The 25445-nt window shown below is 33.8% G+C and overlaps 1 protein-coding gene across 6 annotated transcripts in view; it reads left to right on the forward strand.

Annotated features, from left to right (window-relative positions):
- The window catches only part of KIAA1109 (KIAA1109 ortholog), a 208209-nt gene that overhangs the window by 36688 nt on the left and 146076 nt on the right, over window positions 1–25445 (forward strand). For all 6 annotated transcript variants that reach the window (XM_032412767.1, XM_032412766.1, XM_032412772.1 and 3 more), the window contains 10 exons: window positions 815–896; window positions 1258–1451; window positions 3406–3485; window positions 6242–6392; window positions 11320–11476; window positions 11887–11965; window positions 14083–14174; window positions 15449–15566; window positions 22734–22889; window positions 23147–23244. In XM_032412767.1, the coding sequence (XP_032268658.1) occupies window positions 815–896; window positions 1258–1451; window positions 3406–3485; window positions 6242–6392; window positions 11320–11476; window positions 11887–11965; window positions 14083–14174; window positions 15449–15566; window positions 22734–22889; window positions 23147–23244 (1207 nt within the window). The remainder of the gene's footprint in view (window positions 1–814; window positions 897–1257; window positions 1452–3405; window positions 3486–6241; window positions 6393–11319; window positions 11477–11886; window positions 11966–14082; window positions 14175–15448; window positions 15567–22733; window positions 22890–23146; window positions 23245–25445) is intronic.

The following is a 25445-nucleotide window of genomic DNA, read 5'->3' on the forward strand; positions in this document are numbered from 1 at the left end:
AGGTGTGGAGAATGAGTAAGAAGGATGAGTTAATAATGAATCCAGTTTCTAATTTAATTAGTGGTCATGCTCATGGAACCTCAGAGAAAGAGCAGGTTAGAGGGGAGATAGTGAGGTCAGTTTCAAATTTAGTTTTAAGCACTGAGGGCTACCTTAGTGGAGATGGCCTCAGAAATATGATTTAGGAGTTACTGGGTTATTGAAGAGTTATGCCTTGAGTTCTCATCTGAAATCGTTAGTGACTTGCTGTGAAATTTTCATATCTTAAATTTTGTGTACTTTGTGTGTGGCCAATTTCTTTTTTTCTTATTCTTGGCCTATCATTTTCATTTTACCGAGAGGAAATTATTCTGTCACAAAGTGATGGGGATAAGGAAGGGAAAGGATCAGCTGAGTTGTCAAAAGTGCTTAAAACAGTAGAAAATATCAATGTGACTTGTACCTTGGTTATTTGTAATTTTAGTAATTTAGGTTGTCTTATAGAATGTCATATTATAGTGAGTATAATGGAGCATGTAATGACAGCATATCATAATTTATACTTTTGTCATTAAAACTTATTACTCTAAAAACATAATTTTGTTATTATACCTTGCCAGTCTAAAAATTGATATATGATAGAGTGCATTCCAAGAGATATTTGAGAGATATTAGTATTCTGTTAGATGTTGTCATTATTTGTTTACTGGAGCAATCATTAGATGTATTTGGAAAGTCACAGCTGGTATTACTGTGTATTATGAAGAAGTCAGCTGTGTTCTCAGCTATTTAAGCTTTTCTTATGTATGTCTATTTTTATTTTTATTTTTCTCAGAGTTAAAGTAAAAACAGAATCTCAAGACCCGACATCTTCATGGAGATCGCTTATTCCAGTCATAAAGGTCAATGTGAGCACAGTAAGTAAATTCTGCTGCAATTAATGTTTGGTGGGTTAATAATGAAACTCTTATTTTTGCAAATGAAATTTTCACTTAAGAAAGTAATTTTGGGGTTCCAAAGTTCATAAAAGTGTGAAAGAATTATTTCAACGCCAATACCATCTTAGCACACATTTATTAGGTCTTAAGGGCTACTTATTCACAAGTACTTAGATTTCTTTAAACACTGGTCTAAATTGATCAGTGGAGTAATATGGATAGTGTATAGTGCTAAAGTGGAATCATTTAGTTGTTGCTTGAAAATGTTTGTTATTAGGTCAACTAAGGAAAAATATATGGTCTGTATATTACAGCATAATTTCTCTTATCTATCTTTTAGGGACGTTTGGCCTTTGGAAATCATTACCAACCTCAAACTCTATGTATCAACTTTGATGATGCTTTCTTAACTTATACTACAAAACCACCTTCTAGTCATCTTGACCAATTCATGCATATTGTGAAAGGGAAGCTTGAAAATGTTCGAGTAATGCTTGTTCCTAGTCCAAGATATGTTGGTCTTCAAAATGATGAGTAAGATAGTCTTATAAATTGTCTTTCTCTGATTGACTTATTTCACTTAGCATAATCCCCTCCAGTTCCATCCATGTCAATGCAAATGGTAGGTATTCATCCTTTCTGATGGCTGAGTAACATTCCATTGTATATATGAACCACATCTTCTTAATCCATTCATCTGTTGAAGGACATCTTGGCTCCTTCCATAGTTTGGCTATTGTGGACAAATGGGAAGAAATTGGAGAGAGAGACAAGCCATGAGAGGCTCTGGACTCCAGGAAACAAACTGAGGGTTACAGAAGGGAGGGGGTTGGGGGAATGGGGTAACCAGGTGATGGGTATTAAGGAGGGCATGTGTTGTGATGAGCACTGGGTGTTATATGCAACTAATGAATTATTGTTGAACACTACATCAAAAACTAATGATGTACTCTATGTTGGGCATATTTCTCTATTAAATCAGTTAACAGTGTAGTCTTGCTTTATAATTATAAATGGATATATTATCCATTCATGAACTCTAATTTTAAATATTTTCCTATAAGATTATTGCTATAAATTTTCTACCCTTTTGTCCTCCTCACTATACTTGGGAAACTTATTTTGGGCATTTAAGCCCTGATGTTTGTAGGTTAGAAAATGTTTGAACTGCATTCAACAAATGCAGTATAGTGGAATACCATTTTGAGTTAATAAAAAGTTGTAAATTGAATCTAAATTGCTCTTAGAAAACTGGTGAAGTTTGGATGATACAGTTTTAGAACTGTCCCAGCTTTTATCTTTGTGTGCAGGCAGTATGAAGTTTATGAGGTTATAAGAAGCATGATTATTTCTTCTTAGTTCCAACTTTTGGCTAGCTTGCTTATTAGATTTCTCCATCATTAGGATGATGGAGAGGTTTTCCTTATGTGAGTAGCAGGGAGGCTGTGGGTTTACCTCATCTCATTCTTCATAATCACAGACTTTGCTAAGCATCTTGTAGAATGTGGGCTGTGTACACAATTCAATATATTACGGGTAAAAGTTATAATACTGAATAAATCTGGACTTTGTGAAATTTACTAGAGTAAGATAAAAAGGTGTTTTTTATTAATTTTTATAAAAAGATGTAAAATTGTATTTTCACTCTTCAAAGTAAGTGTGGAAATTAAATGATGATACTAGACATTAACCTTTGTCATTTAATACATATTTAGAAGAAGATTGTTGAATTTGTATATATTATCTAATGATTGAGAAGTTAATTTTGATATGGAAGGAAGATGTGGTATATGAATGAAAAAGAGAAAAGTTGTTGAATCAAAGCAAGTAAAGATTAATAGTTTGTGGGAAAGTGATTGTAGAGAAACATTCATTCCAGAATTTTTTCAAGTTGATCAACTAAATATTCTTGCAAATAGATAATATAAAGACAAAGATAATATAAAGTTGTTAAAAATAAAAATGACAGTATTTTTCTTATTTAATGTTTCTGACAGATTAAACTTTATTTTACAGATATAATAAAATATTTCCTGTTAAGTTGTAAAGTATTATTAATATAAAATGGTTGAATTTTAAGTTTAATTTTAAATTTTTGTTGTAAATGCAGAATATGATTATTCTAATGATCATACTTCTTACATTGTATTTAATTAAACTTTGCTTTAAATTGATTTCTCTCATTTAAAACTTAAAATGAAAAATATAAAACAAATTTTCTTTTTCATTTTTTCTTTTTGAAACTAGTATTTTGACTAGAAATTTTTCAGTACCAATTTATTATTTAGTCTAATATAGAATACAACTATGCAAAACTTCATTGTCTATGTAAAAGATGTTTTGTTTTCCCTTTTCAATATGCTACACTTGATTGCTTTTTAGATTTTTTTTCTCTTTTTGTTCTCAACTATTACTACCATAATTAGAATACAGAACATTTTATATTCTGGAGATGTACTTAGTTTGCTGTCCCCCCTCCTTCTTATAGACCACCAAGATTAATGGGAGAAGGGTTTGTGGTGATGCAGTCAAATGATGTTGACATCTACTACTACATGGATGAACCAGGTATTAGTCTTTGAAAGTGTGTTTCATAGCTACACTTCTATTCTATGAAATGTTGATATTTAATAATATTTTAAGTCTCCTTGGTAGGATAAAATAGACATCAATAAATCGTAAATGTGGATGGAAGAGTACCTACCTAAAAATTGTCTGTGTCATTTATCAAAAATTGAATATTACTATTTCAGACCAAAGGAACAATATAGGAATCTTTTGTTCAATTCTATTTTCAGAAGTATACCTCAAAAATTGTGACTGCAAGTAACCTGGTGTGAAAACCTTTAGAAAATGTGGTGACAGTTAAGGTAGTTTACGCTAGCTTAAGAAAAAAATCGTTTGAGGCTTGAAGTTTAAGGATTGAAATCTAGCTGGTTAGAGTGCTTCACAGGTGGCTTGAATTTTATGAAAGTAGCTAAACATTGGATTTTTAGCCCTTTTTCCCTACTTCTGGTTTTTTATGCCTTTCATGGGGTTAATGAGGTCAGAGTATTTTCAGGGTAAAACTAGGATGTTACTTGCCTTTTTCACCATATGACATTTGCACTGCTGGTACAAAAGCAATGGTGGGTGAAAGTGTTGGTGCTTTAGCATGAATTAAGGCAGTGGTTCCATACTATACTAGTCATCACTGTCTTTTTCACTGCCACCCATTTACAGTAAAACAAATGCCAGTATCAGTTTTAAAAACTTTGATTAAGCAGTAAAAATTGTTTTTGTCAAATCTTGACCCTTGAGTAAACTTTTTAATATTCAGTGTGAAAAAATGGCAAGTACACATAATATACTTCTGCTACATACCAAAGTATACTGATGTTTAGAGGAAAAGCACTTGTATAGTTGAGTTTCTAGCTGAATTATTTGCTCTTTTCATGGAGCACCAGTTTTACTTGAAGGAGCAACTAGAGACAGATGATTTTGAGTTTTCATATGAGAATCAGAATTTTGGAAAATTTGGGTCTGCCACTGTGAGTTTAAGGACTTTTCTGATAGGACCACCAGTGATATTAACAAATGTGATTTTAAAAATGTTTAATGATGAAATTTATCAATATTTGGAAAACATATGTGTGTCTCTGAACCAATATTTTACAAATGCATGATGTTACAAAGTTATGCCATGGGTAAAAGATATATTCAAAGTGTTAGAGAGATCAGTAAATTTTAATGTATCAGAGTATGAAAAATTCAGTATAGGGTTTCAGATTCCACATTGCAACTAACTTTTAAGAAACTACCACTTGTTGAATTTTGGCATAGTGTCAGAGAAGAATATTCAAAATTACCTGAAAAAGCTATTAAAATACTCCTCCCTTTTCTGTATAGCTATTTGCTTGAGGCTAGGTTTTCTTCAAATCCTTAAACAACAGACTGAATGCAGAAGCAATGTCTATAAGAAAGCAACTGATTTCTGTGCATTGATTTTGTATCCTGCCACATTACTGAATTGCTGTATGAGTTCTAGTAATTTGGGGGTGGAGTCTTTTGGGTTTTCCACATAAAGTATCATGTCGTCTGCGAAAAGAGAGAGTGTGACTTCTTCTTTGCCAATTTGAATACCTTTTATTTCTTTTTTTTGTCTGATTGCTGTTGCCAGGACTTCTAGTACTATGTTGAGCAATAGTGGCGAGAGTGGGCATCCTTGATGTGTTCCTGATCTTAAGGGAAAGGCTCTCAGCTTTTCCCCATTGAGGATGATATTCAGTGTGGGTTTTTCATAGATGGATTTTATGAACTTGAGGAATGTTCCCTCTATCCCTATACTCTGAAGAGTTTTAATCAGGAAAGGATGTTGTATTTTGTCAAATGCTTTTTCTGCATCAATTGAGAGGACCATATGATTCTTCTCCCTCCTCTTATTAATGTGTTCTATCACATTGATTTGTGAATGTTGAACCACTCTTGCATCCCGGGGATAAATCCCACTTGGTCGTGGTGGATGATCCTTTTACTGTATTGTTGGATCCTATTAGCTAGGATTTTGTTGAGGATTTTGAAATCCATATTCATCAGGGATATCGGTCTGAAATTCTCCTTTTTGATGGGGTCTTTGCCTGGTTTGGGGATTAAGGTAATGCTGGCCTCATAGAATGAGTTTGGAAGTTTTCCTTCTGTTTCTATTTTTTGAAACAGCTTCAGTAGAATAGGTATTATTTCTTCTTTGAATGTTTGGTAGAATTCCCCAGGGAATCCATCAGGCCCTGGACTTTTGTTTTTTGGGAGGTTTTTGATCACTGCTTCAATCTCGTTACTGGTTATTGGCCTATTCAGAAGCAGCTATGCGAATTTGCTTATTTTCTATTAAGCCTGACATTAAAGAGATTTGCTGAAATAAAAACAATGCCAACACTTATTTCTAAATGAATTAGTTTTAGAAAATATGGTTATTTTTCATTAAAAAGTATTTTCATTAAAAATGGAATTAAAATTTCATTTATTTTTTTTTAAAATAATTTTTTCATATGATATTTTCATTAAATTTTATTAAATGAAATGTAGTGAGTTCAATTTTATTTAACATTTCATTACATCAACATGCAATGAGTTGTTAAAATAAAAGTTTTTAAAATTGCTCAATTTCAATTTTGAATACAGTAAATTATGATTGAGGTAATACCAAAAAATCCCACTGTGCATCCTTGGTAATTTTTAATAGTGTAAAGGATTACTGAGAGCAAAACATTTTTAGAACTCCTGATCTAGGGAATCTTTAAACAGTAATTTTAAGTAATTGCCTTTCTGTTGTATATTCTGCAATATAGGACTTGTTCCAGAAGAAACAGAAGAAAATGTTGAAGGAGAAATGAGCAGTGAGGATTGCAAATTACAAGATTTGCCTCCATGTTGGGGACTGGATATAGTTTGTGGTAAAGGAACAGATTTCAACTATGGGCCATGGGCCGATAGGCAAAGGTACTTGAGTAAATTATATTTCTAGTAAGTCTTTTAATGTATTAAGATAATGATATAAATTTTATTAAAAAGTAGCTTAATATTTTTATAAGCTATTTTATTATGGCAGAGTAAGATATCACTAAGCATTTTAATTTAAATTGTAAGTTGTTTGTAGAGAAATTGGCATAAACAAGTGCACTCTGAAGGAGGGGCTAATTCCATTAGAAAAATGGTGAATGAGGAGCATATTTATTGGTTTCTTTGTTTTTTGTTTTGTATTCAATGAGTTTGCCAGGGATTATTGGGCTGTGGAGATTCAGAGACAAAAGGGATGGAGTGGCTGGGTGATAGACATCAGGGAGGGTATGTGCTATGGTGAGCGCTGTGAATTGTGTAAGACTGTTGAATCACAGGCCTGTACCTCTGAAACAAATAATACATTATATGTTAAAAAAAAAGAAGAAGATAGCAGGAAGGGAAAAATGAAGGGGGGGAAACTGGAGGGGGAGATGAACCATGAGAGACTATGGACTCTGAGAAACAAACTGAGGATTCTAGAGAGGAGGGGGGTGAGGGGACCGGTTAGCCTGGTGATGGGTATTAAAGAGGGCACGTACTGAATGGAGCACTGGGTGTTATACGCAAACAATGAATCATGGAACACTACATCAAAAACTAATGATGTAATGTATGGTGATTAACATAACATAATACAAAAAAAAAGACATATAGTTCAGTTTTAGTGAGGAAAAAGAAACAAAAGAGTTTTATTAAGGGCTGTAGTAAAGGTAAGTAAAAAGTCTTGATGAAGCACTTAGAAAGGTACTGTACTAGTTTGCTAAGACTGCCATAACAAAGTACCACAGACTGTGTAGTTTAAACAACAGAAGTTTTTCACGGTTCTGGAGGTTAGAATTCTGTGATCAAGGTGTTGATAGGTTTGGTTCCTTCTGAGGGCTATGAGGGAAGGGTGTATTCAAGGCTTCTCTCCTTGGCTTGTAGATGGTCATCTTTTCCCTGGTCTTCCCATGGTCTTCCCTTTAGTGTGTCTTGTAGGCCTCTGTGTCCACATTTCCTTGTCTTAGAAGAACACTAGTCATATTGAATTAGGGCCCACCCTAACAACCCCATTTTAACTTAATTACCTCTCTAAAGATCCTATCTCCAAACATCAAATTCTCAGGTACTTGAGGTTAGGACTTCAATATATGAATTTTTAGGGGACACAATTCTTCCCATAACAAGTACATAACTCAGAAGAGAAGAATTGGGGAAGGCTTTTCAGTAGAGGTAATATGTGAGTTGAATTTTGAAACCTAAGTAGGAGTTAGCCAATGAAGGAAGAGGAGGACAAATAATTGAGGCAAAGGAAGAGTTCTGCAAATGCATGATGACGATGGAGATTTGTCTTATAGTTTCTACAGGTTGTTAGGAGATTTGTAGGTAGTTAAGAAACAGAGACTTTATCCTGGAGGTCATGGACAGTGTCTGAGAGGTTTTTTTTTTTATTTTTTAGTCATTCTGTTAATTTTGAAGTAATTCTTATTTTAATTTATTCTGACCACATTCCTACTTATTGAAGAGTTTTAAGCAAATAGGGGATATTTACCTCTAATTATGAGGGAACATCTAAATTTTTATGTAAATAGACATTGCCTAAAGTCAGTTTAGTTTTTCTGTTCATAAACAAGCTTGAATGGAGAAATATAAGCCAAATCATTCACCGAAGCAGGTATTATTGGGCTGTTAATGGACTAATGAAGAGTGCTGATACTGACTTGATATACTTACTCTTTTTATACTTGTTTTAAGAAGTGCTTTCTACCTAGCATTGTTAGAAGAATTATATACTTTGTTAAGTAGCATGTTCTATTAATCTTTGTATCTCTAGTATATAGGAATACCTGCCTCATCAAATGTAGCTGTTTAACAATTGTATGAAAAATGAGTAAGTTTGTCATTTGAAAACTCTTGCAATATGCTAATACAATACTTTGTTGAGTTCTGGGTTAGGTTATTTATTAGACTTGAAAGTGAACAGCTTAAAATTTCAGGTTAGGAAACAAATGCTTTTCAAATTACTGGATTTAAATTTTCCTTTTATGATAAAATTTTTCCTGTAGTAAGCCATGCTGTATTTACTATTGAATAGTTGAAGATGAGGGTTTTTACATCCTATTAAGTAATAGTTACATTTATACATTATTATATTTGAAAGGAAAAAATTAAAACAATGCTTTAACACAGACACATAAAATATTTTTGCATTTCTAAGAATAAAGTGTGATTATTCTTAAATTGTATTTAATTTTGTTACATTAAAAAAATATTAGGGCATATTTACATAAAGTCCAAACTAAAATTCTTTTAATATATAGCCATATTCACTTGTGAGGTGATCTTTGTATTATATAGAGAAATGACAGTGAAGTTAACATAAAAGAAAAATTTGTTTTATCAACTCTTTTCAGTAGATCCTGCCACTACCAGGAGAGAACAGCAATATCTTTCTTAACCTGGACTTAACAAAACCATTCATTCAGGTTTATTTAAAAAAAAAGACAGAAAAGAAAAACTTCTTTTCTTTTTCTTTTTTTTTTTTAAGATTTTATTTATTTGAGAGACAGAGACCACAAGCCGGGGGGAAAAGGAGAGGGGGAAGCAGACTTCCCACTGAGCAGGGAGCCTGACTCAGGGCTCCATCCCAGGACTCTGAGATCATGACCTGAGCCAAAGACAGACACTTAACCGACTGAGCCACCCAGCTGCCCCGAAAAACTTACTGTCACGTGGGTTTAGTTTGCTAAGAATACTTCGCTCCTCACTTACATGTACAAAGAGTGCATTTCCTCTTTTGTAGCCATTTCCTTTTCTTCTTCCCCATTTTCAGTTTCTATACAAATATGAATTATACCCGGAAATGAATAGTAAGGTCAGTTTTCTTAGCATCCACTAAGATGTAAGAAATTTAGGAAGAAATCTTAACTGTTTTGCTATTGGATAGTTCATTCACTTTTGTGAAGAGATTTTGATCTCTGATATAGAATGACTTGTTAGCTTATGGATTTTGATTTCATTCTACCACCTTTACATGATTTTTCTGAATCTTTAAGATACTCAGCTTTTCCTTCATGATATTTTCTTTCTGAGAATTTTCATGTCAGAGTTGAAATGCAAACTTTATGAGATTTGTACTTAATCCTTAGATAGATAATAATTACAATAACACAAACATTTTCAACATTGTCTAGCCTCTTACTGCTTTCACATAAGTGCTTTTATTTATATTTTCACATGTGATTCTCATAACCCAGTGAGATACATAGGGCAGGTACCTGTGAGAAAATGGAGATGCAGAGAGGTTCAGTGATTTCGGCAAGATAATGATGCTATAGCCATCTAGAACTAACATTCAAACCAGCTTTTCAAGTCCACTGCTCTTTTCATTATATCCTGCTACCCACTAAACAGTCCATTTTCATTCAATGATCATATTGGACCTTTTTTGTCTTTAATAGTCTGAGTTTCATGTATTTGTATGTTGTAGCCAAAACATTTGCAGAACTTTATTTTTCTTTCATACACACTTACTTAATGATGGCAAGTTATAGTCTATAATGGGTCAGTTTGCAACTTTTGTTCTGTTCATCTAATTTTTCCCTATCTTATTTATTCCAAGTAGCATTTTCTGTTACTTTTTCAACCCTTCCTGTTTAAAAGCTATAAACTGGCACCTTCTCTGAATGTATGAATAACATTACATTAATTTTGACTCTGAAATGGAAATTCCTTGGGTTCTTTCATCTTTGTGAAATGATGAGGGGAGGCAAATGTATTAGAGCCTTAGCATCTTTACTTTTTAGAGATCTATTGCTCTTTAGACTCTTATTGATAGATTATTGATTAAAAATAATGATTATAAGGGGCACCGGGGTGGCTTAGTTGGTTAAGCATCTGCCTTTTGATTTCAGCTCAGGGCATGATCTCAGGGTTATGAGGTCAAGCCCTGCATCAGGCTCCATGCTAGGCATGGAGCCTGCCTAAGATTCTCTCTCTCCCTCTCACTTTGCCCCTCTCCCCCCTCTAAAAGATAATAAATGATTATAAAAATAAAATAAATAATAGCCATTTTTTCTAGCATCATGTACTGCCAAGTCTTTTCCATATATGTTGTCATTTAATCTTCAGATCTAGTCTATGAGGCCAGTTATGTTATTCCTATTTTGCAGATGAGAAAGCAGGTCAGGTGTCCTCAGAAAGGCTAAGTAACTCATCCGTAGTGTAATGATTCTAATTAAACCATCCTCCTTTAGTTCTTTCTTTGCCTTTTGATATGCTTGTAGAAAGTCTTTAATTTCTCACAGTATGCCTCAACAGTGTAAATTTGTTATTACCTATATCTCATTTGACAATAGTATATTAAATACTCAAAGCTTGTTGGGGTGCCTGGGTGGCTCAGTCAGTTAAGCGTTGGACTCTTGGTTTTAGCTCAGGTCATGGGTCGTGAGATCGAGCCCCACATTGGGTTCTGTGCTCAGTGAGGGAGTCTGTGTGAAGATTCTCTCCCTCTGCCCCTCCCCATTCTTGTGCATGTGTGTGTTGTGCATGCCTGCACACAGACTGTCTCTCTCAAATAAGTAAATAAATCTAAAAAAATACTCAAAGCTGGTTGATCTTTGGAAGTATAAAACATTGGAGAAAATTTCATTTTACTGAAAGGAAATTAGAGTAGGTGCTATTTTGTGACTTAATTTTTTTTTCTATTTCATGCCCAGTTGTTAAATGAGATAACAGTGATAGTACAAAGTTAGAATACTGATTATGCTCCCTTATAAATGGAATTTTGTTTAAATAACAAGTTATTCTTTATACCTTTATACCCTTATAAATGTAATTTTGTTTAAATAACAAGTTATTCTTTATACCTTTATACCTCCTTATATAGAGATTGTTTATGGAAGTTTTTCTTCCCACCTGATTATCAAGTTCTGAAAGTTTCTGAAATTGCACAGCCTGGGAGACCACGACAGATCCTTGCTTTTGAACTGCGAATGAATATTATTGCAGATGCTACAATTGATTTGCTGTTTACCAAAAACAGGGTAATTATTGAAATAATATAGTAGAAAATAGTGTTTAAAACTTAAACATGATTTTCCAGAGTATTTTTCTGGTAACTAGTTCTATACTTAGATTCATTTCTATGAGCCTCCTATCACCCCTTCCCCCATAATAATTGTATATATGTTGCTTTCATTAAGTACCAAAAGTAGGAAAAATTAATAATAAACCTTAATTCTATAGTCTGGTTCATTTTCTTCTTTATATCTGGCCAAATTGTTTTAGTGTATTTTTAGTAAAACTTCGAACTTTTGTTCTTAGGAACTTTTAATACCCATTTCATATCATTGATGATTATATTTTGTCTGTGATAATAACTGAAAAGTAAAGATGGGAGTATGATTAAATAGTGAGAAAATAATTATATGGTTTAATTTTTTTCTTTTGGTAGGAAACAAATGCTGTACATGTAAATGTAGGAGCTGGCTCATATTTAGAAATTAATATTCCAATGACAGTTGAGGAAAATGGTAAGCTGCAATGAGTACTTTCCTATTTTAAATGATTAGTAGGGGAATAATTAATCTATAAATAATAGCTTGCAATCCTATTTAGACTAACATAATGGGGTTTTCTTTTTCAGCTTTCTGTTATATTAACAGTACATATTAATTACGTAATTAAATATTTTGTGCACCTGGAGAGAAGGGAAAATTTTTTAAATCAAGTTAGGTCTTATGCTTTCGTTATACCCTGTACTTCTTTTTTGTAAGACTGAGCATAATTTGTTTAAAATGTACTTTTCCTATTAGTCTGTTGCTCTGTAAGAGCAGGTGCTGTGTGTTTTTTTTAAACTGATGTAAACTTGGTGCTGAACCCAGTACCCTGGCACATGGTATATGGGCAGTATGTGATAGTATGATTGATAGGCTTTGTTTTAGGTTATGGTGTTAATAGATTTTGTCAGGGAGTAAGCCTGGTACTTTGAAAAATATAACTAAGAAAGCAGAACATTTCATATTTAAAATATTAAATAATACTCTGCTATAGTTTCACCTGAGCTAATCTAAATTCATTATGCATTTGAAATTTGAACTCTGATACAAGTTAATCAATAATGTGATTAAATACATTTTGTTAAATTTATCAAAATATTATATAGCCTTTTTCATTTTCCTTCTTCCTATCCTCTTATTATATTTGTAATTGAGAACAATTAAGATGAAATTCTACTTTATTTATTCACTTCTTCAGAGTACAGAGAATAGCAACGTACCTGTATTTTTAAGTCACTAACCAACAATGTTACTATGGCTAAGTATAATTAGAGTAATTTTTATATCATTCTTGGCTCTCTTTACTTGTTTTTGTCACCTTTTTTTGTTGCTGGTATAAGAAAGCAGGTAGTGAGTTGACTATATTCATTAGCTTGTATAAAAAGGTAGCAGTCAGGTCTACCTACTTAGATAATCAGTTGTGAAACAGTGACTGAGAATGGCATAGTGTATCTTTTCCCTGTAACTTTGAGGCTCTTTTGATGAAGAGTTAAACCTTACCTTTGCTGGTTGTAAAAGAGTGGTCATACTAAGTCTTGAAGCAGATGCTTGAGATTCTCTAGGACTGGGTGGTTCAGAGTAGTGAGTTGGAAAGAACATCTTTTAGGGTAGCCTTACTTACAGATACAAAGCAGGAGGAAAAAGACAGTTGGGGGTTGTGTAAAATTGAGAATGATTCAATTAAGGGAGTGGTTCTACCATTTTTAAACTGATATTGCACATAGGAAATATTTGTACACCTTTCTTTTGTACAATTATTGGTGCACTGGGGTAAGGGAGCCACTGAGGGCTGAGGGAATCAATATCTGGAACATACTAATTATGAATTCATGGGTAGTGCCACAGCACACTGGTTGTGGAACTCTGAGTGAGTTACCGGTCTAAGGAAAGCCCAGTCAGGTTCTTGGGAAGGTTAGGTGGCTTTTAAGATGACTGTCTGAGGGGAAAAATAGATTAAGTCATAGACATTAACAAAATATAACTCAAACACATGTAAAACTTTTTTCAGAGGTCCAGGTCTTTGAAATAAAATGCCCAGAGCAGGATACATGTTGAACTAGTCATATACTAATGACCATAGCATTAGTGTTCATAGAAGGGCAGCCCTTCAAGAAAAGAAGTGAAATACTCTGTACTTTTCTGCTTTTGTTCAGAATGGAGCTATGTTATTTGCTAACTGTCATTAATTACATAAGGAATAGCCGTTGTTCAGAAAGTATCATTATATAAGGAACAGTTGAAAATGATGAAAACAACTTCCCTTGAGTCAGTGGGAGAAGAAGAGACATAGTAGCCATCTTTAATAGTTGAAAACTGTCATTTAGAGGGTAGACTTACAGTTTTGCGCTGGAAAGCAAAATCAGGAGGACATTCTATGAAGATAGAACTTTATTCCTTTAGAGCTGTCCAAAATGAGAAAGGTCATCTGTTAGATAGCAAGCTCCCCATCACTGGGATGTATTTGTATTGTGTCTGATCACCAGTTTTCACGGATTCCTTCTTTGGGTGGTGATGGGAGTTGTTTCCAGTACAAAATTTTTAGTCACACATATATTTTGTAGGTTCTTAATTTTTATGTTTTCACTTACTAGGTTATACTCCTGCAATTAAAGGACAGCTCTTACATGTTGATGCCACCACCAGCATGCAATACCGGACCCTTTTAGAAGCAGAAATGTTAGCAGTAAGTCTAGAGTATATGATGATATGTATACATACATAAAATCTGAATTTGGTTTTAATTTTTTAATATAAAATTTTAATGACCAGGAAGTCATTAAATAGTTAATCTTCTCATTCAAGAACTACCAGGTGCTCTTGGCCTTATTTTTTGTGAAGAGGAGTAGATTCCCAGGGCTATGGACTCTGGCATCTCTCTTGCTCTGCTTCTGGTTATGGGCAAAGTGAATATAAGGCAGTGCTAGCATGGTTTTTGGTCTTTAAAAATGTGAAAAGTTGTTAGAATATTAATTTTAAATTTTATTTTATGACTAGACTAACTCCTATGTTATAAATGAGATAATTTTTCACTATATGTTTCTGGCCCCATTGGATTCCTTCTCATGGCTTAATAAGTCATTTTGGTTTTTACTTGATGAATGAGGTTAAAAGAAGGAAATCTTACTGATACTGCAGATTACTCCATATTAGAAAAAATATGGAAATGCTTATGATTAAAATTGCAGATTAGGGATTCATTTCATTATCAGGCAGATTATTCCTTATCAGGGAAGACAACAATAACAATAATAACAAAAGCCACTATGTAGAATGGCTGATATTCAGAAAGGATTCTTTTATAAGATGGTATCATTAGGTCTTAATTGTCTAAAAACAGCATTTTTTACACACATATATGTAAATTAAGAGGAAAAATATGTAATTACCAAGAATATGTTGAATACAAAAATGTATATTAAACTGGCATATTCAGCATTTTAATGAATTCCTGAGCTATTGCTGATAAATGGTGCTGTACCATAATGCTATTCCTGGTCAGGCAGCTCTTGCCTTTAGCAGAATCTCCAAACTTCGGCAGATGGAATACATGATAAAGCACCTTAAATACATGATAAAGCATGTATTTGCCAAAAGGGAACCTGGGAGGCACTGGTGGCCAAACCCCGAGCCTCTCACGTAACAGATTAGGTTTAAAGAGGAATTAAGGACATTGGTTGTTACTCTGTTGGTTTAGCTAGAGTACAGTATCAAAACTGTAGTCTGCTTTGTTGTTCTTAAAGTTTTCATGGCTTAGTATTTCAAGGAGCTGGATATAACCATAGATACTGACCTTTAGCCACAGTAATATTAAAATCTCAAAGGGACCTTCTGTTCAGCTCAGTGGGAAAATAAGTTTTAATTACTCTACTAGTGTGTGTGTGTGAATTTATTTCTAATGTTCTTCACACAATGTCACATTTTAAGCTCTAACATTTTTACTTAACATTTCATTTGCAGTTCCACATCATTGCCAGTTATCCCCGAATATGGAACATGCCACAGACTTGGCAGTGTGAATTAGAGGTTTATAAAGCCACCTATCACTTCATCTTTGCACAGAAGAACTTCTTTACTGGTAATTTTCTAATAAATGTAAATACAATGAGATTTATCACAGTGAACTTGTTTATATTCACGAAGTTTTGCTTTTAGATTCAACATAGGGATTTGATGGTAGAGTTCATACTTTTTTTTACACTTCTTTTTGGGCTATGAGTATAAAAGGGAAAATTTAAATATAGGTATTTTGTGTTCTCTTTTACCGCAAACAAGGAAAATATCAATCCAAAATTGGGCTTACAAAAAAAATGAAAGAACTCATCTTAGGCTGGTACTTTTTATCATCCTAGTGGGGGATAATTTGGGGAGGATGAGTCAATTTCTTTCTTTGCCTGAATTAGGCATCAGCATGGTTTCATTATTTTGTTTCAATTATTGTAATCCACAAACAGTATATTCAAATAGTCAAGTATGTTATTTTTTTATTTTACTGAAGTGTAGTTAACACGTCACATTAGTTTTGGTTATACAACTAGTGATTTATCAACTCTATGCTCACCACAAGTATAGCTACTGTCTGTCACCATACAATGCTACTACAATACCACTGACTGTGTTTCCTATGCTATGCCTTTCATTCCAGTGACTTCCTCAGTCCATAACTAGAAGCCTGTACCTCCCACTCCCATTCATCTATTTTTCTCATCTCTTTACCCTCCTCTCCTTTGGCAACCATCAGTTTGTTTTCTGTATTTATGGGTCTCTTTCTGCTTATTTGTTTTGTTTGTTAGATTCCACATGTAAGTGAAACGTTGTTGCAAATGGCAAAATTTTATTCTTTTTTATGGCTGCTTAATATTCCTCTGTGTGTGTGTGTGTGTGTGTGTGTGTGTGAACACACATCACATCTTCTTTATTCATCTATTGTGGACATTTAGTTTGCTTCCATATCTTGGCTATTGTAATAATGCTGCAATAAACATAGGGGTGCATACATTTTTTTGAATTAGTGTTTTCATTTTCTTTGGGTAAATACCCAGTAGTGGAATTATTGGATCATGTGGTATTTCTATTTTAAGTTTTTGAGGAACCTCCGTACTGTTTTCCACAGTGGCTGTACCAATTTACATTCCCACCAACAGTGCACGAGGGTATGTTACTTTTGTATTTGGAGCTCCTACTTCTTTCCATTGGCATGGATATTGAGTTGATGTTATTGTTAGTTGGAAAAAATTCCTTTATTTCTTGAAGCATATTACAATAGCGACTCATATTTCATGGGTTTAGGAACATGTAGTCTTGGTCTCTGACTAACATAAATATTACTACATAAAAATAAGTTGCATTTATATAAAACCTTCCCATAAAAAGTTTAGCTAAACAGAGTTGGTCTGATTTGCCAGGGTCAGTGGCTCCCCCAGAGCACCTAATATTTGCTTTACTGATTGCTACATTTAGCCAGCCAGCCAACCAGCCAGCCCTCCATCCTTCCTTGTATCCACCAGTCATTTACAAGCATCTGATCTGTGCTGAGTAATATTAGATATATGGGGATATAGTGATAGTCAGGTATTCATAGATAGTCCTGCCTGCACATTACTTACTAGCAATATGATGTTGGCCGAATTATCCAATTATTTTACCTTCTATTTCCTTATCTGTGAAATAGAGATAATTTCTACCCTAATTTTGCTATTGTTAGAGTTTGGGCATTGTATAATGCCATTACTACAATATGTTCATTCGTAAGTCTTTTATATTTGTTTTTTAGTTTGGGAACTTTATTGTGGGGACTAGATAGAAAGCTTCTGCGTTCTTGGAGTTATATAATTCTTCAAGGCTTGAGTCAGGGTCCCAGTAGTAGAAGTTGTAACAAAATCCCTGGCAAGTTAAACTTTTGTCAGTGAAGCTGAACATTGAATAAGTACTGCTCAAATTCAGATTTATTAAAAAAAAAAAATAGCTAAAACTCACAGTGTGTATTATGTGTCTGTCTCTGTTCTAAGCAATTTGCACATGAATTGTTGAATCCTTATAATAATTCCTGAGATCGATATTATTGTTATCCTTGTTTTACAGATGAGGAAAGTAAGTTACAGAGTGGTCAAGCAGTTTGTCCAGGGTCACACAACTAGTAAGTCTGTCGAGCTAGTGTTCCAACCCAAGTTGTCTGGCTCGAGAATCTGTTATATTTAGTTTCTTCGGCAGTAGCCATTTCTCTCTCACTTAAGTTTTGTATTTTATAACTTTGCTAACCTTTTAAAATAGGTTCCTATTTTCAAGCATTTAATCCTTCACATTGTTTTTATTCCAGACGTCTCACATTCTTAGACTTTAGCAGTGCTAAGAATAGTTGGAGTAGATAATTCCTCAAGATTTAAAATTTTTATAGTAACACTTTAGTTTAGGCTGAGCATTGTATTAGTCACTTTCAAATAGGATTTGAATGCATTTCCCAAGTTACAACCATGTTTTCCCTAAATTATTTTCTTTATTTCTAATCTCTAAGCTTATATGTATTGCAATTCACTTTTTTTTTCCTAAAATTTATTTGGAGAAATTTAAAGAAAATAGGTACAAAACTTAAGTTCTCATATCCCGGATTTTACAGCTGTAACTTTTATTCATATGTCTTCTATTGCTTTTTAGAATCCTTTAAAAACTTATTTATTCTTCAAAAAGGATGACTATTAGAGAGTAACATGCTTATCCTGGAGATGAACATACTTGGTCATAGTGTTTGAATTGCTTTGCTCTGTTCTCAGTTTTCTATTTCCCCATTGACAGAATTCTGCAGAAAGCAAATGATCTAATTTGGTGTGAGGATATGCCTAATATTCCTCAGTAGCCATTCTTATGCCAATTATTAAATAAAGTTGTTATTTTATTTTATTTATTTGACACAGAGAGAAAGAGATAGCGCGCGCGAGAGAGAACACAAGCAGGGGGAGCAGCAGGGAGAGGGAGAAGCAGACTCCCCACTGAGCAAGGAGCCCGATGCAGGGCTCAACCCCAGGACCCTGGGATCATGATGTGAGCCAAAGGCAGATGGATGCTTAACCAACTGAGCCACGCAGGTGCCCCAAAAAGTTGTTCTTAAGAGATTTTAGTGTGGGGCAAAGACAGCTTCATGATAAATATAAAAAAGAGTCTCAGGAATAAAAGATGTAAAACAGGCAGAAGTGAAGTCTCTTCTGCTAATATCGAAATTGATTTAGATTTACTCTGATAAAGGGGAGAAGAAGACAATGGTAACAATATGGCTAAGCTCCAGTACAACTGACTGGCATTTTATAGGGTATTTGTCTAACAATATAATTATAAAGTGAGTTGTAGAAGAGTTTTTTCCAGATGAATATTTAGATTACCAACTTAATTATATTTTTTAAGTTTTTATTTAAATCCCAGTTAGTTAACATACAGTGTAATATTAGTTTCAGGCATACAATATAGTGATTCAGCACATCCATACAACACCCAGTGCTCATCACAAATTAATAACTTTAAAAATTTGTTGTCTAGGGGCGCCTGGGTGGCTCAGTCATTAAGCGTCTGCCTTCAGCTCAGGTCATGATCCCAGGGTCCTGGGATCGAGCCCCGCATCGGGCTCCCTGCTCGGCGGGAAGCCTGCTCTCCCTCTTCCACTCCCCCTGCTTGTGTTCCCTCTCTCGCTGTGTCTCTCTCTATCAAATAAATAAATAAAATCTTTAAAAAAAAAAAAATTGTTGTCTAAATGAGTAAGGCAGTCATCAAGAAAGTGCTTCCTTTTTTCAATTATTTGATAAGATCACCTGCTAATGAGAGCAGCTTTTGGTTTAAAGAGAAATACTTATTAGATATAGTTGTTGAGGCTAGTAAAAATATTTTACCATATTTTTAAATATTTATAAGTAAAGATATTATATAAGGTGATAAGGAAACTATACTGCAGAATATCTTGAAATTTCAAATAAAATATGGAAGAAAAACTAATAAGACTTGTTAAAATAGAAATTGGCTAGTAACTTTATAAAATTACATTGGTTTCCTGAGATGATTAGTGGATTATTTGAATTTATGTTTATTTTACTAGCAATTATATTTCAATCTTTTAACTAGAAGTGTGAAGTAGATAAATGCAACCAGTGTAAGCTGAAAGTCTCTTATTAATAATGATTCAAAACAAATTTAAACCATGATCTCAGCCCACAGAATTTATGGATATGTTGCTTTATGGGCATTTCTTCTTTTGTATTATTTATCAGTCTCAAGTATATTGGCATGTGCACTAGACTTAAACAAATGAAGTAATACAAAACAGTGTATATATTGATTGCTAACATCAACTGAAACTAACAAATGCATGTAACACATGAATACAGAGGAAATGGCTGTGACCTAAAGGCAATCAGAGAGGTAAGGGAAAGACCATAACATCTAAAATGGTCTTTGTAAATGAACTCAGTAATATTAACTGATATTTGCATAGTTTGTCACCACAGAACATTCCAAACCATGTTCATTTATATTACCTTCATGACTGTGAAAAGAGATAGCTGTTAATGCTCTCCCTGAGTTAACAAGAGGAATTGAAGCAGGGAAACATTCAATGAATTGGTCAGACTCAATGAGGCTAGTAACTGGAAGAGATATTTAAGAACATTTTTTTGAGTGTGGACCCTGTGCTCTCTCTATAGTATCATGTTGCTGTTAAAGATGGTTGGAGTTTTCCTTTAGCAGAGAGGATACCAAAGAGTATACTTATTTTAGATAGGATGAATAGTTTGAGTAAAAGTACAGAACTAAAAATGTTGATGAAGAAGAAAAGTGAGAAAATCAGCTTGATGAATGGTAAATTTTTATGGTAGAGTTGGTTAATTCCAGAGATGACTTTTGGGTATCTCTCAATTGCTAGCCATTGTGCTAAAGAATAAAGTTACAAAGTTGGGATGGAGTCATATTAGGTAGGGTGGCATGTGGAAGTAAAAGTTTAGAAGTAAGCATAGATACTATACAATATGATGAACCACTGTGATTGCTTGTTCAGTGAAATAAAAATACATTTAAAGTAAAATTGTCAAGTGGAGTTTTCCTTTATTCATAGAACAGGTTAATTGCCATATTCAATTGATTGATATAAAACTCTGCATCTTATTAATATTCAAATTTTTGACATTTGATATTAAATGTATTATTTTGCCATTTTATTAAGAGAGGGATTTTTAATATGCACAAGCTTTGTACATTGCAGCTAAATTATTTTTAAATGAGTTCATATGATATTATGTAAGAGAAATTTGACTTCTGATTTCCTTATTGAATATAATATCTTTCAGTTTAATGACCTCGTTTAAAATCCAAAGAAACTACTTTAAATATTTAATTATTTTTACCTATTATTTTCTTTAGAATATCATTAATAATAAGTGCTTCCATACATAGAGTGCTTACCCTGTGGCAGTTACTGTGCTAAAACTTGACACATATAGTTTCAGTTCTCACCATAAGTCTATGAAGTTGTCCTCATTTTGTAAAAAAGAAAACTGATAGCATTTGCGTTATTCGTTTAAGATTGTATTGCTAGTAAAATGGCAAAGTCAGAATTTAAGCCCAGGACTGTCTGCTGTCAAAGTGTGCTATAATACTGCTCCTAGTCGTTTCTCTCTCTCATATATACAAAGTTCTAATTTTATATGCATAGCACTATGTTATATACTATGAATATACAAAGATGAGCTTGCCACCTTTAGGAGGAGACATGTCCTGAAAGATATGATTGCTGGGAGTATAGGCACGTAAGCGATGTGAATGGCTGAAGAAAAAGTAAAACCACTGTTTAAGATTAGTGCTGATATCTTTATATAAAGAGTTTTTTGCCTTTCGAGATTCAAAAAAAAAAAAAAGGTACCAGAGGATAAGCAGACTAAATAAATGAATAGTTTTAAAAAGCAACACTTAAAACCATACAAATCAGAGTACAACAAATCAGAAATCAGGGATTATTGACTGTAAATACTAACAGGGCCAAGTTTCTGTTCACCATTATATTCTCTGAGTCTAGAACAGAGTCTGGCACACAGTAGACACTCTGTAGGTATTTGTTTAATGGGTAAAACAACATGAAAGGGGCGCCTGGGTGGCTCAGTTGGTTAAGCGACTGCCTTCGGCTCAGGTCATGATCCTGGAGTCCCTGGATCGAGTCCCGCATCGGGCTCCCTGTTTGGCGGGGAGTCTGCTTCTCCCTCTGACCCTCCCCCCTCTCATGTGCTCTCTCTCATTCTCTCTCTCTCAAATAAATAAATAAAATCTTAAAAAAAAAAAAAAAAAAACATGAAAAAAATGTTCAACCCTACTTGTAATTAGGAAATTCAGTTAAATGAGATTAACAGTTTTAAATGGTCAATTAATTACCAAGCTACATCCTCCCACTACCCCCAGACAGAAAGAGAAAGAGGGGGGGACGGGGAGGGAAAGGTAGAAAGAAGTATAATGCAGGAGGAGGGTACAATGAAATAGTCAAGCATATATTTCTGGTAGGAGTATAAATGGTTTCACTCTTCTCAGAAAGCAATTCTGTAATTTGTAATAGCTTTGAAAAAATTTATAAACGTTGACCTAGCCACTTCTACTTCTGGAATCTATACTGACAAAGTAATCCTGAATATGTAAAATATCTTGCATGAAAATATCCATAAAATTATATATAACACAAAAATTTGGAAAGAATCTAATATCCAAGATTATTAAATGGTTAAGTAAATCCTGGCAAATCTCTTTAATGAACTCTCATTAAAATTTTTGTTAATGTATATGAAATAATATGGAAAAATTTTGAGTTCAATGAGAAAAAGCAATATATAAAATATGTGCATCTAGAATAGTATGAAAGTCTACATAGAAAAAAAAACAAACTAGAAGGAAACCTATCCACCATCCTGGGTATTTGGGTAGTGGATTATCAGGTGATATTTTTTTCTCTTTTATCTTCTAAAGTTTCTTTAAAAAATAATAGGTATAAAAAATAAAAAATAATAGGTATATAAAAGGCATAAAATTTCTCTTATTTGAAACTGTGATTAGTAGGTGAATACTGGATTGCTATTAAATCACTTATGTATATCTTAATCTTCTTTTACTATTTCAGTATAAAAGGTCTTTAGTTGCAAAAGAAAAATTCATTTTTGACTGGTGTTAGAATATTTATATTTTGTTTTCTGAATTTCAGTTAATTTTTGCTTTCTGTTTCCCACTCCCATAATTTTAGATTTAATTCAAGACTGGTCTAGTGATAGTGCTCCAGACATTTTTTCATTTGTGCCATATACATGGAATTTTAAAATCATGTTTCATCAATTTGAAATGATTTGGGCTGCTAATCAACACAATTGGATTGACTGTTCCACTAAACAACAGGAAAATGGTAAGAACTTCTTAAAAATTAGGTTAAGTATTCTGTTCATTAAGACAAATAACAATGGAAATTGATGTTGATTTTGTAGTTTTAATAGATACTAGATGTGATCTTTTTTCCATTGTCTTATAATACTCTCAGAGAACTACTTTAGAGTTTTTATTGGACTAAGCATATTATCTTTCATTTTCTTAGGTATGTATTTAAGGCAATTTTTAAAGTTTTATTGAAGTTAAAAATAAATTTTCTCTTTTTTCCTCTTGTAGTATATCTGGCAGCCTGTGGGGAAACATTAAACATTGATTTCTCTTTGCCTTTTACGGACTTTGTTCCAGCTACGTGTAACACCAAGTTCTCTTTAAGAGTACGTATAATTGGGTGCCTGGGTGGCTCAGTCGGTTAAGCGTCTGCCTTCGGCTCAGGTCATGATCTCACGGTTCTGGGATCGAGCTCCACATCGGGCTCCTTCTCAGCAGGGAGCCTGCTTCTTCTCTCCCTCTCCCCTTCCCCCCTGCTCATTCTCTCTCTCTCTCTCAAATAAATAAAATCTTTAAAAAAGAAAAGATAAACACGTATAATTGCGTGCATTCTTTATTCCATAGGTTTATTAGTGTGATTCCCCAAAGCTTATCTCTACTTTTCCCTGCCTATCCTACTGCCATCCTGCAGTATTTTAGCTCTCCACCATTGTTCCTGCGCTTCGGTGTCACAGAAATGCTGCTGTTTTTTTTTTTTGTAGTTAACAGTAATGTTCTGTCATTCCCCTAAGTTCCCCAACTTCCCCTGAGGAGTTTTGACAATAAAAAGAAAATTCCCTGAGTTGATTATTTTCTTAACCAGCTCATTTCTAACCTTTGTGGCTAACTTACATGTTCTTTTGAAAAACCCCTTCTAACTCTAATGTTTAACAATGGATGAACTAGATTTTGTACTGTCCTTAATTTCGTTACTAATTATAAACATGAATTCAAGGGACAGCCACAGATACCTCTCTTCCTTTTCTCTGAAAGGCAGCTCTAATGAGTTCAAAATTTTGTGGAATACCTAATTTTAGGGTATGAGCAATCAGATGTAGTTGTAGTATTGATGGAGGCTATGGTGGTAAAAAATAGCAACAATAAGAGCTGCTAATACCTATTAAACATGTTCTGTGTGCCATTCACTATTCCAAGTGCTTTATGTGTATTAGCTCATTTCATTCTCAGAGCAGTTTGCTTGAGGTAGTTGTTATCTGCATTTATGAAATAGGAAACTGAGAAGCTGAGTTTATATAACTTATGTGATTGGTGAGTGGCTGAATTGGAATTTGAACCCAAGTGGTATAGGTTAGGCCTTCATTCTCTTAACCACTCTACTATGCTGCCTGTTAAGAAATCAGGCATCACGGCACTCCAATGTTTATAGCATTATCGACAATAACCAAATTACAAAGAGCCCAAATGTCCATTGACTGATAAATGGGTAAAGAGGTTGTGGTCTATATACACAATGGAATATTACTCAGCCATCAAAAAGAATGAAATCTTGCCATTTACCACGAAGTGGATAGAGCTAGAGTGTATTATGCTAAGTGAAATAAGTCAGAGAAAGACAAATACCATATGATTTCACTCATATGTGGAATTTAAGAATACAGATGAACATCGGGAAAAAAGTGAGATGCAAACCCTAAAATAGACTAATTATAGAGAACTGAGGGTTGCTGGAAAGTTGGTGGACAGGGGGATGGGCTAAATGGGTGATGGGTATTAAGGTTAAGGGCACTTGTGATGAGCACTGGGTGTTACATGTAAGTGATGAATCACTAAATTCTACTCCTGAAACTAATATTACACTGTATGTTAACTAACTGGAATTTAAATAAAAACTTGAAACAAAATAAAATTCATATTATATGTAAATATGTAAAATTTTACAATATGTAAAATTACATATTGTAATACATATTACATATTGTAATATGTATTGTATTATATATTGTAATAATTACAATTACATATTGTAATAATACAATCTAAAAAAAATATCAGGCATCATGAGGAACAAGATTAGGGCACCAACCTATAAGGAAAAAAGTGAAGCCAAATGAAAATGTATCAATTCAGAATTCTTAAAAACCAGTTGATAATCCAAGACTTACTAGAATCAAAAAAATTAGTAGGGGCGCCTCAGTGGTGTAGTCAGCTTAGTGTTTGACTCTTGGTTTAGGCTTAGGTTGTGGTCTCAGGGTCTTGAGATCCAGCCCCGCATTGGGCTCCATGCTCAGCAGAGTCTCCTTGAGTTTCTCTCTCCCTCTCCCTCTGCTCCTACCCCCACGCTCTTTCTCTCTCTCTCTCAAATAAATCTTTAAAAAAATTAATAAAATGCAGAATATATTCCACCTGAACTTATTATCAGTAAGGTGATTTCTAATTTATTTATTTATTTATTTATTAAAGATTTTATTTATTTATTTGAGAGAGAGAGAGAGCATGAGCAGAGGGAAAGGAGGAGGAACAGAGGGAGAGAGAAACTCAAGCAGACTCTGCTGAGCATAGAGCCTAACACAGGGCTCGATCGCACAAC

The sequence above is a fragment of the Phoca vitulina genome, unplaced genomic scaffold (assembly GCF_004348235.1).
Source record: "Phoca vitulina isolate PV1807 unplaced genomic scaffold, GSC_HSeal_1.0 scaffold14, whole genome shotgun sequence".
Classification (NCBI taxonomy): domain Eukaryota; kingdom Metazoa; phylum Chordata; class Mammalia; order Carnivora; family Phocidae; genus Phoca; species Phoca vitulina.